We start from the raw sequence: 20,896 nt of genomic DNA on the forward strand, positions 1-20,896 counted from the left end.
GGGCAAATGGATACATAGCCACAGTAAGGGTTTCCATGGGTCCAGAAGCACTTTTTTTTTTTAAAGTGGGTTACAAAACTTCAAAGATAGGCATATGTCCCCACATAGAATAAACCACACTTGGTGTTTAGGGTCAACCAAGCTGTTGGTCCAATCTACTGAAACACTGAAGTTAACAAGTCAGGAAGCTGTCCTTCCCGTGTCTACCACTGCCTCCCCTCTGTTAGGGCTCTCAGATTCTGAGAGCCCCATCCCAGTGATGGCCCAAGGGACAGAGACATTCCAAGCCCCAAGATGACTTGTTTATAGTTTCATCTTCATCCTTTTTTGGCCAGAGTCCCTTCAAATCCCAAATCACCACTGGGGGGGGGGGGGGGGGCAGGGCATGAAAAAAACCATGGGAAGCTTCCCCAGTCACAGAGCCCTACAACTCTGTACAGGCTTAGTGCTAGGATTTTGTCCCAAACCCCCTAATCCCTAATGTCTGAAGACTGGGGATAAGCATGTATGAATTAGTAGCCAAGACCCAGTCTCCCTTCTGCATTGTCTCCGTGGAATACAGGCAGGGCTCCTTCTCAAATGGATCACCTGTCAATCACCTGAGGCTCTCCAAGGGGCCACACTGAGGAGCATGGGAGAAGGGTAGAACACGTGATCTGCAGAAGGGTACCATCCAGAAGCTTTAAAACTGTTTGGGTTCCAAAAGAGCAACATGGCGTGAGTACAAGGGGAGAGTTTAGAAAGTGACCAGTGACCTGTGGGCCGGGGATGCACGCCTGTTTTATAAATATGTCAGGGATGCAAGAAGGGCTACAAAATTAAGGAGTTTATCACCTTTCCTCTTCCCTCCTGCTGAGGAGAGGAAGTACTATCAGTGCTCAGGGCATCCCTCACTGACTCTGCTCCTCTCCTTCTGTGACTGCCTAGCCGGGTATCCTGTGTTCCTAAGAAACACCCTTGGATCGAGCTGCATGTTTAGCTTCAGATGATTTGGGGGGACAACAATTATCTGGACAAGGACATGAAAGTGGTGTTTACCTCACACAAACCCTAAGAATATACTTAATAATAAAGTTACAAAGGATAATAAGCTCCCATGTATTTGTTACTGAAAACTTTCAGCTCCAATTGTCACATGTATGTCTAGATATATAGATATATGTGCATATACATATATACACACATATAATTATCACATGTATGTCTAGATATATACACACATACATATATACACATATACAATTGTCACAGGTATGTGTAGATATATAGGTATATATGCACATACATATATACACATATACAATTGTCACATGTATGTGTAGATATATAGATATATGCACATATACATATATATACACATAATTATCACATGTATGTCTAGATATATACACACATACATATATACACATATACAATTGTCACATGTATGTCTAGATATATAGGTATATATGCACATATACATATATACACACACATAATTATCACATGTATATCTAGAGATATACACACATATATACACATATACAATTGTCACAGGTATGTCTAGAAATATATATATGCACATACATCCTCCCACTATAATTACTCATCAAATATTAATCAGTAAATACCTATATTTCCTTTCATTTCTTTAGAGTCTCTATACACTCTATTTCATGTAGAGAATACAGTGTGCAGTAACACTGAGGAACACAGCTAGTTAGTATTCATACTACTTGACATATATTAAGAAGTATGCCATAAGGCTCTTTTTTTTTTTAACCTGGAAAGAACTCCTTATTTGTTATCTGAAAAGAAGCCCTATTCAGTTGGGAATATTAAATGAAGATAAATAAAACAAAGAAAAAACCACAAGTGCACAAATCCCCAAATTCTGAATAACGAAGGGGAGGGTGAGTACTCATACTCTAAGGATAGCAGCCATGAAGGAAAGAATGACTTCATGCTCTCCAAATTATCTTGCCACGCTTCAGAGGAGAAAACGAAGAGAAGAAGGAACTGACTTTTCTCTCCCCTGGTCCCCGGACGGTAATGCAGGGCTGGACTCGGTTTCCTAAGAGCGCCCCCTACAGCTCATGCCCTTCTTTCCATCAACACACTTGAGGAGATCCCAGCACTCTCAAACACGCAAAGTTTCCTGGGTACCTTCACAAAGTAAGTGCGGGTAGAGATTTGGGGCTGACCGCCGTCTTCTGAGAGAGATGGCTTGCTCTGCAGCTCAGTGCACACCATAGCAGACCTACCCTCACACTCTCGCCATAAAGATGCAAGCTCCATCTACAACCTAAAATGAATCCATCCGGATGCGCCTGACAGGAAGGCTTCAGAGGGAACCCAGCAGGCACATGGCTCAACCAGAGGTGACAGATGACATGCAAACCAATCTGTAAGCAGCCATTACAACAGCGGGATAGTCCCCGCCATTCCAGAGCACTCGGCTGTTTTAAGAGCTTTTCACATTTCCACAGCATGAAAACGTGAGAGCGTCGCGTGCATATTTTACGGATGCAGGGTGGCATCGTCTGCTTCTCTGAACATGATGGTCCCAGTCTCTCCTCACATTCCTGTTGCTCTTACCAGGCTCCTTTGTGAGGGCTCCCTGTGACTGATGTGGATTGTTGACCATTTTAGCCCCTTCCAGCCATCTGCAGTTATAAACACACTGGTGGTGAATTCTTAGGTAGACATTATTATGCATTTGTACAATTGTTCCTTGAAACACATTCTTGAAAAGAGTGTTGAGTCAGAAGGAAAAATAAAAAATTAGATTTCATGCTCAGGCTCTTTCATCTATCACCAAATGGCTTTCCAGGAAATCTTGAGCAAATTTACATTGTCTTCAGCTGTGTGTGAGCACCCACATAGTTAAGTACTTGTAAGCTCTAGCGCTCTCTCTAGTGAAAGTGTGTGTGTGTGTGTGTGTGTGTGTGTGTGTGTGTGTGTGTGTGTGTGTTTCACTGGGGATGGTACCCAGGGCCTCGACATGCTAGGCCTACAAAAGCACTCTATCACTGAACGGCTTATGCCCAGCCGGCACTGAACTTATGAACCTCCTGGTTCAGTGTCCTGAGTAACTGGAATTACAGACATGTCACAATCAGCCTGACTGTTACCATTTGATTTATCATTGCCAATCAGTGGGCCAAAGATGGTGTCTTTAATTTGAAACTTTTGACTTGAATATTCATCATTCCTTTGTATTTTTGTCAGATTTGTCTACATTCTTATTTCCTTTCCAGGTAATTATGATTGATCAGAAAGTGTGGTTCAGGAGCTAGAAAGAGGACTCAGAAGTTAAGGTCACTCACTGCTGTTGCAGAGGACCTGGGTTCAGTTCCAAGCACCTACAAGATGGCTCACAACTATCCATTTCAGTTCCAGAGGATCCTATGCCCTCTTATGGCATCCATGGGCAATACACACACACACACACACACACACACACACACACACACACACACAGCACAGCACAAACATACATGCAGGTAAAAACAAACATACACATAAAATAAGTATTTTGAAGCATGCTTAGGGCTAGCAATTTCTCCGTGATTAGGAGAGCTTGCTGCTCAGTCATGATGACTAGAGTTCAGATCTCAGCATCCTCACTGGGCAACCCCCAATCACCTGGAACACCAGCTCCAAGAGACCTAATGGCCTCTTCTGGACTCCCAAGTACCCCACACACACATGTGCACATACAAACATACACACATGCAATTAAAATAAGTTTTAAAAAAAGGAAGTGTGCTCATATACACAAAAGGAAGTTATTTTCTTACATTATGAGCATTTTGTAGAGCCTGTACTTTTCATTTTTAAATCAAATATAATAGTTATTTCCTTATGGTTTTCTTCCTTCGCTTTTATAATTCTTAAGACCTTTTTTATTTCCAAATGGTAATCATCTATCTAAACTCAATATTTGAACAGTTCACCTTTTCCTACTGATTTAAAATGTCATTTGTCAAAGACTGAAACTTTACACTTGTAATACTCAGTCTGATATTTATATTCTGTCTTATTAATCCCTTATTAATGATACTTCTTTGGCAGAATTTTGCAATATATACTAACATGCATCTCATAATATATATTTTTCATTATTATTGTTTCTAAGCTCGGTTTTCATACCCAGTATAGTCACATGGTCACTTGTCATACCCACAACTCAAAAATTCTTGAAGTTACTTTAAACAAATTAAATTGGGAAGCTCTGATGTCTTCTCACCCAGAACATAGGCTAGCTTGGAATTTCTCTCCTTTTAGGTATATCAACAAGTATTATGCTATTTTTTCCCCATGAACATCTTCCACACTATCAAATACTTTATAATTGTGTGCCTGTGTGTCTGTCTGTGTGCATGTGTGTATGTGTGTTGTGAAAAGGCTATTTTCCAACATATTTTCTAACTTGTTCTAACCAGCACCTGATAGAATTTTTGAGCCTAGTAATTTTTACAAAGCTCTTAAAAGGAACATACTAGCCCTCTTCTGTCACCACCAAGGTATTTAAATGTCCTGAGTGACTGCTGCTTGACAAAGACAGGAGAGGCCTGTTCCCTCTAGGTCACTGTTTCTGCATTGTGCTGGACACTGTAAACAGAAGTAATGTCTGTGGAGCACCTTATGCATCTTAAGGTTTCCTTGCATGGGATTCAACTAGTATTCTGACAAGCTGCCAAGTGGGAAGGATGCTAGGGTATTCAAGTTATTATGATACTAATCTTAATGATGAGGGAACTGGGATCAGAGTGGAATCACTTTCCAAGAGACCTGGAGAGTGATGCAGACCTACCTCCTCAGAACATTAAGGCAGATAAAATCAAGGCATCTGTGCTTTTCACTACAGTGACTGGAGGAGTGCAAAGATTTAGATCATGGAATCAAAGCCAAGGCTGAACTGGAAAGTGCAGACCTAGAAATCAGCTGTTCACTCCCTTGTCCGTCAATGACAACTTAATTATAATGAATTTCCCGCAATGTGCCGCTCCAATTAAAAGGACAAGTGGGTATTTCTGAAGAGTTTCTCTGTACAGGGGACCGTACAAAAAGCACACTCTGATTTGTGGGCCACGCCCCCATCTGCAGATCTCACCTATAAACTGGGCACTTCTTTCTAAAGTCATAGGTGACAATTCCCCTGTATTTTATGGCTAAAGTCAGACTTAGCTGGCCATATGGGAACCTCAGAGCACATGATCAATGGTCCTGACTTACTGACAGAGATGTATGGTTATGAAATTAGAGGACCACTATGAGCTCAGATGCCACCCAGAAAGGCCAGGTTTCCATGGCATCCTCACAACAGGTGGACCAGCTACAGTGCAGGACATCAGACCAGTGACCCCATCCTGCCATTCAGTATCCAGCAAAGTTCACAGTGACCTTTTGGAAAATACCAAAGATGCCTCAGAGAAAAACTTCAGTTTAGTTGGAGTTCAATATGTTTCAGCCACTCAGCCAGTATGTATGGAGCAACATATCCAAGCTTTGTTCGCATTTGGACATAAGAATAAATAATATCTGGCTATGGCTAAGGAGATGGATCAGCCAATAAAGTGCTTTGCAAGTACAAAGACCTAAGTCAGGTACCTAGAACCTGCATTAGAAATCTGGACATATTGGTGCATGCTTATAAGCCAAAACTGGGGAGGCAGAGATAGGCAGATCCCTAGAGCTCATTAGCCAATCTGCCTAGCCTATGCGGTGATATTCAAGCCAGTGAGAGACACCCTCTCAGAAAAAAAGGCAGATAGACACTTTTTTTTTTTTTTTTTTGGTTTTTCGAGACAGGGTTTCTCTGTGTAGCTTTGCACCTTTCCTGGAACTCACTTGGTAGCCCAGGCTGGCCTTGAACTCACAGAGATCCGCCTGGCTCTGCCTCCAGAGTGCTGGGATTAAAGGCATTCGCCACCACCGCCCGGCTCAGATGGACACTGAAGAAACAGTAGTTGATGTTTCCTCTGGCCTCCATACACATGTGCACACTCCCAAATGCACATAAGTGCACCAGCACAGATATAAAAACACACACAGACAAAAACAAACAGAAACAGATTTAACAATGATAATTCTTTCCTGACCCCAAAAGGAAAGACACTATGGAAAGAGCTTCAGATTCCTGAAGGGTAGGAAGGGCTTAGGAAAGCAGATTTTCCAGACTGAGTGTGGAGCCAGTATTCCAGAACTTCCTTCCCAGCATCCCAAAGAAAGCGCTCCAACAAAGGCATCATGAGTACAACAGATTGCAAAAGCTTCTGGACCCATTCTGGGCCAGAAAAATAAAGTAAAATAAAGGAGAATGAGCAAGGGGAGCCAGGGGCTGGCGACCAAGATTTTGTCCGCTCTTACAAGGTGTTTGGCTTTCCCTTTGCACTTACTCTGGGGACACTGAGGAACACAGAAGTGGAACCAAGTAGGAGATTTTTCCAAGGGACAGGACGTAGCCTGCTTGGGGACAGCTTTAAGGACAGTAAAAGAGACTCGGAGTCTACATATATCTAGAGGGTAGAATGGGGAGAGGTGGACTCCAAAAGAATCCTGAAGAAGGCAGGGTGGGGCTAAGCAAGACTGACATGCCAGGGTGCGGCTGTCTGGCTTTTCTTTGGCTTGGCCTCATCCCCAGACCTCAGTCAGCTCTGAGTCTAGAGTTCTTCCCACTGCCCCTCTCCTCCCATCCACCCCCTTTTCCTTCTTCATCAAATAAATACTGGCAAGGGAATAGTTCTCCTGGGCATCCATCCCACACCCAGAACCAGGGTGACAAATCTTTCCAGGAAGCCCCATTCCTCAAACGCCATTCATTAAGAAGGGGTTTGCTCAGTAACACCACACCACGCTCTCAGAATCTTCAGTGTCCAAAATGTCCACTTTTCTGTTCATCTTTGTTCCCCAACTTGCAGGTAAGAAATGGAGGCTTAGGGCAGTTATGGCTTCCTCACCATCCTAGCGTTTGTTCCCAGTGAGCCCAGAGCTCCAGTTAGCTCTTCACCTTAAAAGCCAGGGGACTTAGAAAATGACTCGATCGTAAGGGTGTTGCTAAGAGGGAAGAGAAGCACAGCCAGAGCCAGACAAGACATAGTGGATGTATCCTGCCCTGTCTGAATGGGACAGACCTTTGAAATAGGGAGGTAGAGCCGGGCAATGGTATTGCACACCTTTAATCCCAGCACTCAGGAGGCAGAGGCAGGCAGATCTCTGTGAGTTCGAGGCCAGCCTGGTCTATAGCAGAAAGTTCCAGGACAGCCAAGGCTGTTCTGCAGAGAATCCCTGTCTCAAAAACAAAAGCAGGGTCAAGGGGTAGGGGGAGTTCATGATAACATGTATCTGTAATTCCAGAGGGTCAGGAAAATCAGGATTTTAGGGCCATCCTCAGCTATAGAGTGAGTTGAAGAGCAGCCTGAACTACAGGGACACTCTTGTCTCAAAGGACATGGGGGAGGGGGGGAGGAGAAAAGTGGAGGGAGAGAAAAGAAATGAATACAAAGCCTTCTACTCAGAATCCCAGGGAATTCTCAGGAAGCCTCTTGGGTTTTTCCCCCTCGTGCTGACACATCGTTCAAAGCAGAGGCTTCTCCAGGGATACAAGACAAGAAAGGAAATGAGCTGCTGAGGCAAGCTGGTCAGATGGGCTGATGCAGGCCTGCAGGAATGGGCCCAAGCAGCACTAAGAGCCAGGGAGGAGCACCTCCCCCATCCCCACTACCGACACACACACACACACACACACACACACACACACACACACACACACACCCCAGAATCTTTCACCACTTATATTTAGGGAGCAGTGTTTGTGTCTATCTTCATACTAACTGCTTTCTAATGGCTGATGCCTCTGAATTTGCCCCTTTCATAAAATGGACACACACTCTTAGGATGCTTGGGATAGGTGTCGAACTTGCTCAAGCGGCCTTTGGAACGGATAGGGCTGTTTTTTGTTTTGTTTTGCTTGTTCTGTTTTTTGAGGCGAGGTCTTGCTGCATAGCACAGACCAGCCTTGAACTCTTGATCCTCCTGCCTCAGCCTGCCCACTGCCTCTCTCCTCAAAAGGGTCTTTGGCTCACTCACTCATCAGTTCATAAATCTTTGACATGAACAGAGAGCCGTATGCTTAACTTTCCTAAACTTCTGTTTCCTGTTGGATCTAAAAGTTAGTGTTTCTTCCTCCAAAAGTAGCACCCCTGTGCTGCTGCCCACACCACACAGTTAGGCTTTATCCAACCACTGAGAGAGTAGACTAGACCTAAGGGACATGGGGAGTCGGAAATACCCTGGGAACTGAAGGGCAAAGGGGCTTCCCCCTGACTGGGCCAACATTTCCACTGTCAGAACCCACATAGCTTACCTTGCTTCATCATTGAACTTCAGAAGACTGCCTTGCACCTCTGAGACAGCTATCACCCAACAAGGAAGAGGTTTTGAACCCACAGCCAGAGGACTTCTGCATTTGCAAATGACACAGCTTGAAGATGTAAAAATGCTGAGGGAAATAGGCCTATGTCCTGTCTGGGCTATTTTCTCTCTGGGTTAAGTTAATGATCCCCAAGAGAACAAACTTGTATCCTGGCTTACACGCCTCAAGAAATTAGCCACTCCAATTCACCCCAGAATCAACACAAGGAAGCAAAGAGTTTAATGGATTTGAGGAAAGTCTTCATTTTTACCTACTTCACAGGTCATGGTCAACTTTCCACACTTTAAGAGAGCCAGCTAAGCTATGAACAAGCCATTTGGCCTCCTTTCTTTAAAACTCCTCAAAGTTCAGAAAACAACTCTAAAAGCTCCCAGAATGGAAGGTGCTCTGGGAAGATAAGCTGGGTATGGCCTTTGTCATCAGTGTTTAGCCAGGGAAGATCTAGCCACAGCCTTGCACAGTCCCAAGGACCCTTGTCTCTGTGACCAGGAGTGGACCTCTGTACAAAGTTTCTACCCTGAGTGTATTCAATGGCAGAATCTGTGCTGGGAATGGGGACTCAGTCCTCAGTGAGAACATAAGAGAGATTTAAACAGCTATCCTTTAGGAAAAGAACTAGTGGCCCACAATTAAGATTCTGATTATGTGACCGCTCATAGGCACTGGATACTCAGTAGAAAGACAGACAGACTGACCCCTCTCCTCAGAACAGACTCAATGTGTACTTGATGGATACATTCATTCAGCACCTACTGTGAACGAGGATGTATGTCAGATATTTTCTCATCACATGTCCTTCTCACAAATCTCCTATGATCCCATTTTTTAGATATTCTTGTTACATTTGTTTATGGCAGGAGAGGGGTATGCCACAGCACACATGTGGAGGTCAGAAGACAACCTATGGTAATCAGTTCTCTCCTTCTACCCATGTGGACCCCCATTTTTAACAGAAAAGGAACACAGGACTTAAGGGTGCTAGATAATGTCCCCAGGGTCACTCCAATGGTGAAAAGCAATGGTAGGATTCAAAGGCAGAGTGGTCTGTGGTGAGCAACCATGCTGTGACCTCATTTCACGGATGATTGGCTCTTGGTGGGGGCACCTTCCTTCCATGGACTTGTGACTAATTCCTTGCCACATTGTAGAGCCTCGTGGGACACAGGTTGGCAAGCAATAAGACATCAAGACATCTACTGCTGGGCTAGGACTCATAAAACCATGTCTTGTAGAACTGATGCTGGAATCTGTCTCTGACAGTCCCTTGATGTCCTCCAGCAGAAATAGGGAAGAGAGACTAAAGTCGCTCTCAAAGATAGAGACACAAGCCCTAAGCCCTGCTTTTAGCATCCCTCCAGCAGGGCACAGAGCAAACCACTACTCACAGCAATGCTGAAAATTCACCCCATTTCCATGCCAATGACGGTATCCTCCCCTATCCTATACCACCATTCTGCCTTAACCCAAGGAAATTCTCTTCATTCTTCTTCTTTCCATCTCCTTAGCCAAAGGACTTTAAGAGCTTGAGAAAGTCTTCAGAATAAAGGCTGAGTAAGGGAGCCTCAACAGTCTGGAAAACTCAGGACCATCCTTGCAGACTCAACTTAGACATCTCCACCAGAAGACATTCTCTGACCAAATGCTAGCAGTGTGCGAAAGCATGCACACTCAGACATGCTCCCAGTCTTCTGTGTCCCCCGGGCATAGTGTATGCTACACTGTGCATGGCTATGCTTTTTACTTGCTCTCTACAAGTGGGTCTGTATCTGGTCTGTCTGCTTCCAGTACTGAGCTCAATCCAGGAATCCCACTGGAGAAGAGGAAGAGAAGCAGAGGGAAGAGGACACTGTACAGACTCGCAGCTCCTGGTTCAACCTATCTTGCTTACACTTGTCTTGGGCCCGGTGAAGCATCCCGAAGTTCCAGCTGCCAAGGAGAAAAGGATGTGGCCCGAAGGAAAAGGGGCTGGAGGGAATATCTTCTCTCTAAGAAAAGGGGGGAATGAAAGCTGGGCCTGCAGGACTCCAGTGACAAAGATCACAGCCACTGAGTATGGCTCAGCTTCTAGTGCTTGCCTCCTGTTGGCCCTGGGCCTGCGGGTCACAGAGCAGTGCACACAATCTCATGAACAGCTGCCCTGACCTCCATGTACCCGGCTCCCTGGAGGCAGGAAATTCCATGTTGTAATCGCTGGATTTCTTCCATTCATTCTTGATCCATGACTAGGTAACCAATCGGTCACTAAAGAAACCATTTAGACTGAATGCAGAACATCAGCCCAGGCTCTCCTCTGCCAAAGAAGGAAATCAAACAGGACAGAGAGCACTGGGCACCTCTATTCCCATTGCTAGCCTGACTTATGGATAGATGTAAAAAGGTTTAAATGCCCCACCCCTTGCCCGTCAGTCAGTGTTGCAGTGAGGATTTCATAGAGCTGGGCTTGACGTTTAAAAACACACATTTAGAAGCACATCTGGCTGTGGTCATGTTACGAAACGGAACACATGTGGATCTGAGTAGATTAGAAAAACAGTCCCCAGTGTCTAGGGAGATTGTGCCTTTTAAATAAGTGCTTTTCAAAGAGCAGAATGAAGAAATGCTTTTATATACATGGTGCCCATCAACCTGAAAATAAAAAGTAAAAATCAATACCAAGTCAGTGACCCTGAGCAGCTGGCTAGGGAATGTGGCTGACACATTAGCCATCGGGTTCTGAAAAGCCACCATCCAGTCACCCTTTGTTTTCTGTGTGGCTGATGGCAAAAGGGATCAAACCCATTTTTACTTTATCATTGCACATTTTCTTTTTTTTTTCTTTTTTCTTTTTCTTTTTTTTTTTTTTTTTTTTTTGGTTTTTCGAGACAGGGTTTCTCTGTGTAGTTTTGCGCCTTTCCTGGAATTCACTTTGGAGACCAGACTGGCCTCGAACTCACAGAGATCTGCCTGGCTCTGCCTCCTGAGTGCTGGGATTAAAGGCGTGCACCACCACCGCCCGGCCATTGCATATTTTCTAATCAACTGGGGGCAGGGAGTGTGTTCTTACATATCTGACTCCCTGTTTCCCAGAAGACATTTGGATGTTTTGGAAATGTAACCTTGCTCTTCCCCCTCACCAAGAGAACCATATCCCTCCTGCATGCAATCTGGTCTCTCTCTCGGTTGAGCAGCAACTTGAGACTGTATGTCATTCCGAGACATGTGCAGAGCGGCTGGCATTCCCACATTACTCCTCGCTTTGAGCACGATTGCTTGGCAAAGGCATCAAGCCTCCTGGGTAAATCTAACTCTGTAGGTATGTGAAGCCACATACCTAAAACCACATGCCCAGACAGCACCTGGATTTTATTAATATCTCAAAGTCAGATAAAAACAGAGAGATTTTGTGTGTGTGTGTGTGTGTGTGTGTGTGTGTGTGTGTGTGTGTGTGTGTAGTGTGGAATATGGTCAGGTGCACTGCATGCACATACATCTGTGTGCAGATACCCATGTGTGGAGCCTAGGTAAGAGGTTGGTTTCCATGTCTTCCTTGGTGACTCTTTCCAGTTTACCTTTGGGACAAGGTCTCTTACTGAAGCTGGTGCTCATCATTTGGCTCCACTGGCTGACCAGTGAGCTCCAGAGATCTGCCCATCTCTCATACACAGATGCTCACATAGGAACATGTGAGGCTAAGTACAGATGCCTGGCCTTTCTGCATGGGTTCTGGGGCTCCTAAGTCAAGTCTCCATGTTTGCACAGTGGGCAGCCAAGTCTCCATGTTTGTACAGTGGGCAGTCAGAACTCCATGTTGGCACAGTGGGCAGTCAGGACTCCATGTTGGCACAGTGGGCAGACAGGACTCCATGTTGGCACAGTGGGCAGTCAGGACTCCATGTTGGCACAGGAGGCCCTTTACCAACTGAGCCTTCTTTTCAGCCCCAAGAGCACAGAGTTCGAATAGCTAATTACCTGATTCTGTATCCTGAAAGGTAACTCAAAGCAAAGACAGTGATAACCTAGCCAGAAAGGAACTTAGCATCCTTGATTTTTTTTTTTCCCTTCAGAAGCTTCGTATTGCGGTGCCTAGTAAAGGTCACCAAACAGCCTGCAGAGTACTTGAGTAACACCAAAAATAGCCATCTCCATTGAGAGATTTGGAGTTGGCTCGGGCCATCTGCTGTCACGGCAGCGCAAGGTTCTCTTTCATTTGGAAACGATGCTGTCACATTGGTTTGGAATATACACCAGTGAGGCATATGCTCATCCCCCCCTGCCCAGAGAGAAGCTGGCACAGGACATTCTACCCATGGAAGCCTCTGTTTATGAATTCTCTTCTCTTCTCCCTAGTTACCGTGACGGTGGGAGGCAAGCAGCACTTGCTTGGACTGTACGACACAGCAGGACAGGTATGATCTCACCGCCTTGATTCATTAAGGGCTGGGGAAGGAGAAAGAATGGTCCATTTGGCTCATCATCCAGGAGCCAACAGCACAGGCATTTCCCATTCTCATCACTTGGGACCCAAATGACAACCAAATGTGCATTCTTAACTTTAAAATATTTATCTTTATAACTACAAAAACCTAAATCACTATCCAAGATACTGATGATACATCCAACACTGTAAAACCATCAATATTCAAAAATAATGAAACATTTCTAGCCAAGAATTTCAGTTGTCTCCGACCCAAACCTGTTCCACAGTCAAGATGTACAGGACTATTTTATAAATTGTAGCTTTACCCTTTTTCCCCATGCTGTTTTCTTTGCCCATCCTTTATTTGATTTACCTAATGAGCTGTAAAGAGGCTCAAAAAAAGATGGGGGGATACAATGGATTAAAGACTAAAAGAAAAACAAGCGTCTAGATATATCCCTAAGATGAAGGGCAACCCCCAACTACTGAAAACTGACTCTGAATTTTCTAAGATTCCCCAAATACCCTTGTTCTGTCATGAGTGTTTCTTGGGGTTTGAGAATGGAAGGGCATGGATTTGAATCCCCAACAGTGAGCCTGCACATGGCTGTCCTTGGCTGAAAATCCTGGGTGACTGCCTTTCCCTGCACCTCATACAGGGCTGTGGAAGACATTCAGTGTTAGAAGTCCGCCCAGTGGAGGATGGGATGCGAATGAGCTATGGACGGCTGTGGCCTAATTTCTTGGATAGAGCGTGTTACCATATGTCTTGAATCATTTATTTAGGTCAAAATCAGCGGGTTGTTCAGTCAGTCCAAATTTATACAGCTTAAGCCCTTTGGAGTGAATATTTGACCGTGGTATTTCCCACTGTGAGTTTCTTGGTAATTGTTAATAGCTATGCATTTGTCGAGGCCTTTTCTCACAATTATCTGGAGATGTGTCATTTTGCTCAACTTGAAAGCTCGCTACTAGAAAATAAATAAATGGAATCCCTCTGAGGTCTTCAGTGTGCGTGTGCAAGGACCACCAACAAGGGTGTGTGGGACATCAAAGCTGCTCTTTTACAGTAAGAGCAGGGAGCCTGGCTATTCCACCGTCAGACCCAGGGCTCCTTTCCAGGACCCTCCAGATTCTACACGTGGCCGAATGACTTGGAAAACACCTCTCCTAACTCAGGAGTAGAGTGACCTCTCCTATCAATATCAAGAAACAGAAACATAACAAAGGGAAAATATGCCCTTAGCTATACAAATAGAAAAATTGATCTGTGTGCTTTAATACAAGAGAATATGGCTCCTACCAGGAAACATCTCAGCCACTGAGGCCCGTGGATTTAGGGGCTGGAACTGCCCACTCTAAGTCAGTCATATCATCCGTGGGGCATCTCTACTCATCACAGCCTCACAGTATATAAAGTCCATACAATCCAGTTTGCAAAGCTCAACATGGAGAAGATTCTTTCATACTTGGAAACTGCTCTGTCGCCCTTGCCTTCTCGGAAAATTCTGGAAGTCCCTGCCCATTCATCTTGCCCCACACTTCTGTAGCAGTCCACAGCCATTGTTCCTTTGCATCCGTTGCCTCAACAACAATATCCCTCCATCTCTGCTTCATTCTGCATCCAATAAAACTGTTTCAAAGCTATTATAGAGTTGAGTTATTATTCCCCATTACTCTACCCTTTAAAAAAAAAATACTGTGTAAGAGTGGAAGTGGTAATATATTGTGAAAATATCTTTAAACATCAAATTGAAGCCAGTAGGGTGACCTGAACCTCTGACACAGGGGTGAGACATGCTGTAAAATATAGTAACAAGTAGATTCAAGCTATTTCTTCAACTTAATTCTCACCTTAATACTTTCCTCCACTTATTTTGAAACCTCTGGATAGACAAGGCTCACATGGGAGCATGGAGCATGGAGAAAAGAAATCAGACCGTATCTGAAGGTTCCTTCTGGGCCTCAGATTCTATGATTAAGAACTTAAAAAGATAATTTCAAGAAATCCTGAAAGAACTGGAGTAATTAATCAAAAAGGTTTGAGTCAAGACCCAAGAGAGACCTCTCAGCAGTGGAAGATTTTAAATACAGTAAAGGATAAGCTGCCGTTTACTTTCTGGAACAGTGGTGATCAAACCTGAGCGTGCGCTGGATCCACCCAGAGCTTGTTAAAAAAAAAAAAAAAGAAAGAAAGAAAAAAGAAAAAGAAACTGCCACACGGCCACACCTCACAGTTTCCAATTCTACAAGTCCAGGATGGGTCCCAAGAATTTGCACTTATGACAGGTTTCCATGACGGTTGCTCTGGACAGCACACTTGGAGGAGGATGACGCCTCTAGGGACTGTCATTAAAGTGCTGTCCGCTGAGCAGCAGGACTGCTTGTACATGGAGCACCTTAGAAATGCAGATTCCACTTGGGAGATGGAGGGAACAGGATCAGAAGTTCAAGGTCATCCTCAGTGACATAGGAAGTTCGAGGCCATCCTGGGCTACATGAGACCTTGTCTCAAAAACCCAACAGAAACAAATGCAGGCCCATATACCCCAGCTCCAAATTAATGAATTTAAGTCTCTAGTGGCTGAAGCTGTTCCCAACAAAATAACTATATCTACAACTTAGCCAAAAATGTTCCACAACAAATGTAATTGAGAAGGTGTATTAGTCTAGGTTTTCAGAGCTGATAGAATGAATATATATATATGGGATTTAGTAGAATGACTTACAGACTGTGGTCCAGCTAGACTAACAATGGTGTCTACCAATGGAAGATCCAAGAATCCAGTAGTTGTTCAGTCTGTGAGGCTGATGTCTCAGCTGGTCATCAGTATGCACCACAGTCCCAAAGAGTCAGGCTCTAAAGCCAGTGAAGGAACGGGCTTGCCAGTAAGCATAAGAGCAAGCAGGTAAAGAGCCAGCTTCCTTCTCCAATGTCTCTATATGGGCAGCCAGTAGAAGGTGCAGCCCAGATTCAAGGTGGATCTTCCCACCTCAAAAGACCTGGAGTAAAGGTGGACCTTCCACCTCAAAGAACCAGATCAGAAGTGGATCTTTGAGAATCTTCCCACTTCCAATGATTCAATTAAGAAAAATTCCTCACAGGTGTGCCCATCCACTTAGGTTTTAGTTAATTCCAGATATAGTCAAGTTGCAACCAAGAACAGCCAGCACAGAAGATGTGTTCCAAAAGTTCCAGTCCCATTCCAAGTAAGATAGTCTCCCCTTCAATGATACTAGCAAATGTTCCTGAAGTTTCAAGGCTGAAAAACACCTTCAACTAATTAAAAAATTACTCATTGAGTCTATTACTAAATAAGGAAAGTGAAATGATCTCAGAGCATATTGGCAATCCCAGAAACCACGAATGCACAAAGGAAATAAATCTTGGTCCTGAGCTAACTGTGGATTTGTGGATTGCAGACAGGGTTGGGGGGGTGGGGGGATGGGGGAGGCCACAGAACAACTCAAGAAGCAAATGCATTCTGAAAGGTCAGGTGAAAGAAACCTGTTATCCCCACCGATGAAGGCAACCCTGAGCAAAACTGTTCAACCAGCTTCCCTCTGCCATTCGGTCTCTGATATGGCTGCTGCAAAGGTAGGCTCAAGACTCTCCTCACCGCTTCACAATTCAGCCAAGCTTTTGCTGAAGATGGTTTTGTTTCATTTTGTTTTGTTGGTTTTGGGAGACAGGGTTTCTTGTTAGTCTTGACTGTCTGAGACCTAACTGTGTAGATCAGGCTGGCCTCGAACTCATAGGTAAAGATGGTTTCTAATGAAGTCATATATATATATGGAGATATATATATCCATAACATGGAAGCTGGCTTCATCCCCAGACCCCAGAGACAAACTATAAGTTGGGCTTTGAGTGGAGCCCTTTGAAGAGAAAAATCTCCAGAATTCAGTTGGATAGAATTTCACATACTAGAGCCAGGCAGTAGTGATGCACGCCTTTAATGCCAGCACTAAGCAGAGGCAGGCAGATCTCTGAGGTCGAGGCCAGCCTGGTCTACAAAGTGAATCCCTGGCCAGCCTGGGCTACACAGAGAAACCCTGTCTTGAATTAAAAAAAAATCACCAGAAAAAACAAATCAAACATTAGGTTAGTAAAGGATTTACTGTTCAGATCACTAGACAAGTAATAAGGCCAGTCCTCCAGCCTGGTCTCTTCAGGTCAGGCCAACTCATCTGTGTGACACATACTCCTTGTCCAATATTGTTCACAGTTTCTCTGGAAGTGGCTCCTGTGCTCAGATTTCTGGCTCAGCTACAGAAAGAGACTCTAAGATGTATACCATGCCCAGCTGGCTTGTTTGATGTGTGCCATGAGAGATAAAAGAGCAAAGCATGATGCCAGAGTGGTGAGGCATGAGCTAAGCCTGAGCTGAGCACTCATAGCCTAGGGAACAGCAGAGGGAACAGGGCTTTTCCCAGGCCAATGCTCAGAGCCTGGTGCCCTCTGAGTCTACAGTGGATCAGCCGTGGTGGTGAGGCATCTTACCCTCTTCTCAGGGGTAACATGAGCAAAGCCAGCTCTCAGACCACACTCTGGGTGGATGTATCTCAAAGACAACAAGCACTAGCAGAAACGGCAGCAGCATCAACTGCCAGAAGCAATGAGTGACTCCTGGGGTCAGGAGCCAGGAACCACCTTCTCTGCTATTTGTCTAAGCAAACACCAGTTTCTCATCAGAGCGTGAGCCTGAGTTCCCCGTACATGAGCCCCTCAAGACTTAAGACGGCCTGCATACCATGTGAGTATAGGATGGTATGTCTTACTGCCAAACCACAGCCCACAGCACCTCACTGCCACCAAACGACTGTAGGAGCAGCAAGACCACACAGGCCCGGAGCTGCAGCCACACAGCTTCACCAGGACCTGACATCTGAAGCTCCTGTTGGCCCCCTCCCCAAGGGCTTCTTCTTCAGAAGCATGTGAGCAGGCAGAAGGTAAGTGCAGCTGGAGCTTATTAGTGGCAAGCCCAGGTCCACTTGGAAGCACATGGGACTTCTTCTTTGCTATTGGCTGAGCCAGCAGAGCCATCTGGAGCACAGGGTCTGGCACCAACACTCCATGGAAAGTTTGCCTAAAACCTCAGAATAAATGTTTTCCTCTCAATAAGCAACTCGAACTTTCTGATCCCATGCATGCATCTCCGTATGGTTTCTAGGAGCATGCTGTCTGGAGAATGCTGCCCACATGATGGGTTATGGGTAAAGGTAATTTCAGGACCCATTTTTACCTTTCTCCCTAATCAGGAAAAATGGAGAGGAAAGACATTGACTAAACGATGCAATCATGGTCCACAACCATTTGGATCTCATTACCGCTTAGTTGAGAAAAGTGAGTTTCAGGGTCATCTCGGGTATCCAATGAGGGTAGGGGCTGGGTTTCCAGGAACTGGAGCTGCCGTTGGCTTTAGGTGAGGGGTGGACCCCTTTCACTCCATTGTTCATGTGCTCACTGCATCCAAAGCATCATCCCAAGGAGTCATACCCATTGCAACGTCCGAGTCTCGCAGCCATATGAGCATTTGACACTACAGAGAAAGAAACCGGGGCAAAGAAAACACCCCAAAACTACACCAAAGTAGTAGTGACAAGTGAGCCGGGGATTTGAATCCCCTGAATTCATCTCCACCCGTCATGCTCTTGGGCAACATCCTGAGCTCCCATCCCGTCCTGCTTTCTGAGTCAAGCTTGACTAACAAGGAGACTATGAAAACAAAGGCTGATGCTGAGGAAATTCACAAAGCAAAGAACGCGCAGTTCTATTCTCAGCCTCTTGTGAGTCTGAGGCAGGCAGCGGAACTCAATGCCGTTCCCCTTACTACACGGAGAGCAGCCCCTGGGCACGTACCAGACATGCGCATTATAGCTTCCCGCCAGACCTGGCGCTGAGCACAGCTCCACTGTGCAGTGAGTTCCCAGGGATCCAAAGGCAAGAAGAACTAATGGCTTCATGCTTCTGCCACTGTCCCTTCGTGATACAGCTGCTCATGAACATATTTGGGGCCGCGTGATTAGCCAGTCGGTGATGAGCATTCCCCAGAACTTTTGAAATAAGTGCCCATACTTGACAGCACCAGATCCACCTCTGTACTACTGACCCCTTGCTTGTCTTTGATGGGCAATGGGTAACAAGTACTCAAAAATCTACACAGTCCCAAATCCCTACCCTACTCCAAAGCCCCTTGTGTCCAGCTTAGCCCTCCAAAGCACTATCTAGTGGCTTTTATAGATTAACACATTGTCTCCCCAAGAAGGACATGAGTACCCGTTGTCCAGAGTCATTCCAGCATTAGAAGGGACCTCAATGCCATAAGTAGCATTTAGCCCTTCCTCACAGCTGATCGACGTCATCTTCATATGTGACCACAACCTACAGACCAAATGTGCTTCATCACAAAACACAGTCAAGCCATCAGCCGGTATGAATTCAAACATCCGACCTCCCATCACCAAGCCCAGAATTCTTTTTTATTAATTCTGGACTTCCCCCATAGTTCCTAGCCACAGCCACCACTGAGGGTGGTAGGCTCCTGTCAGCTAAGTATAAACCTTCTTTGAAAGACATTTTTCTCTGTAGTCCTGTTGAAATCTATTGGATGTCCCAGTCTGAGGGCTGTACGGCTGGTGGCAGGGAGGAGAATGGTCACCCAAGCCCCAGAAAACTTGAGCTGCATCAGAACTGTGTCAGGCTGACAAGAGCCTCATGAGGCTCGGCTCCCCAGGAGTTTAAGCTTTGGACACCTGGGAGTGTGCAGTCTGAAGGAGCTCTCATTAGACACCTGTACTGCTGGCCTGAGGACCATCCTTGGGAAATTACTATACTGACTTCCGGACTTGACGCTGGAATTTTCCAGTTCAGGCAGATAAATACTCTACCACCCCAGAATAACCAAAAGAGGCAGAGAAACTTCTGTCTCCACTCACATACAGGGCATTGTTTTGTGCATTTTTATTCTCTTTCCCCAACTTGATTCCCAATGCTTAATCGCCTCATACAGTCCATGCAGCATCCTTAACAGTGCCACACGTCCAGTGAGTAATCAGTCCTTTTAAGCGGAATTACACAGGAGGACTAAAGTTCCTACCGCAAAGAAACCTGGAATAGGAAGAAACGCTGTGAAGCGCAGAAGCTCAAGCCACCAGAAATCCATGAGCTGGAGGGCGGGGCTACTTTGCCGGGAGAGCAAATGAACACACCTCTCACCTCCCCCATCTCCCCATCATCTAAGCAGCGTTTTTATTCAATGGCTAGCAAGTCAAGGATTAAATAAACTCCATCCTTTCAGACCACCAGTTATCGGCTCCTCCCTTGCCTGGTTCAGACGCTAATCTCATTGATTTGGTTCGGTTGTTGGCGGGCAGGCGGAACAGAAGAGTTAAGGTTTTAAATGTACAGTGTCTGCTGCCATCTTGTGGCCACTTGGAGCCAATGCCCACTATCAAACAATGCACCCTTGCAGTAACACGTTACCCTATACATATATACTCCTAGATAACCAAATCAAAAAAAAAAAAAAATCTTAATGTGTCATCTAAAATAACAAGATATGGCAAAAGCAGTTCAAATCAAAAGCTAGGACTGGAGGCACACAAAATGCCTCCTTTTGGTACTGAATGACTTCGACACACTGGTCCTTGACCTCCTCTTCTGTGAAATTGAATGTTGATGGCACCATCTTTCTAGTGCTTCCAGGAGAACTCCAAGAGATCATTCATGTACTTCTTGCAGTAGTGCCTTGTCCTTGGTAAGGCTCCCAAGACTCATGCTCTGATGGTGAAGATGTGGTGCTATATAAAAATCAGCTTGCTCCACTCCAGGACCACAGCTGACCGAGCCGTACAGGACTCTTCCATACCCAGCCCAATGCTCCAGAGATTCTGATTTGCTCAGAAGAGGGAGGAGCTGGGGCAGTTGCTCACTCGGAGGTCACTGTAAACCCCCACTCTTAAAATTATTTTAATTTTATTTTATTATTTTACGTGTATAAGTGTTGACCTATATGTGTGTCTGTGCACCACTTATGTGCCTGTGCCCGTGGAGACTAGAAGAGGGCACTGTATCCCCT

At 45.1% G+C, this 20,896-nt stretch overlaps 1 protein-coding gene across 1 annotated transcript in view; it reads left to right on the plus strand.

Annotated features, from left to right (window-relative positions):
- Positions 1-20,896, plus strand: part of Rhoj (ras homolog family member J) — an 88,948-nt gene that overhangs the window by 55,585 nt on the left and 12,467 nt on the right. The window contains exon 2 of the mRNA XM_036206080.1: positions 12,746-12,804. Within this exon, the coding sequence (XP_036061973.1) occupies positions 12,746-12,804 (59 nt within the window). The remainder of the gene's footprint in view (positions 1-12,745; positions 12,805-20,896) is intronic.

Source organism: Onychomys torridus, chromosome 14, assembly GCF_903995425.1.
Source record: "Onychomys torridus chromosome 14, mOncTor1.1, whole genome shotgun sequence".
Lineage (NCBI taxonomy): Eukaryota > Metazoa > Chordata > Mammalia > Rodentia > Cricetidae > Onychomys > Onychomys torridus.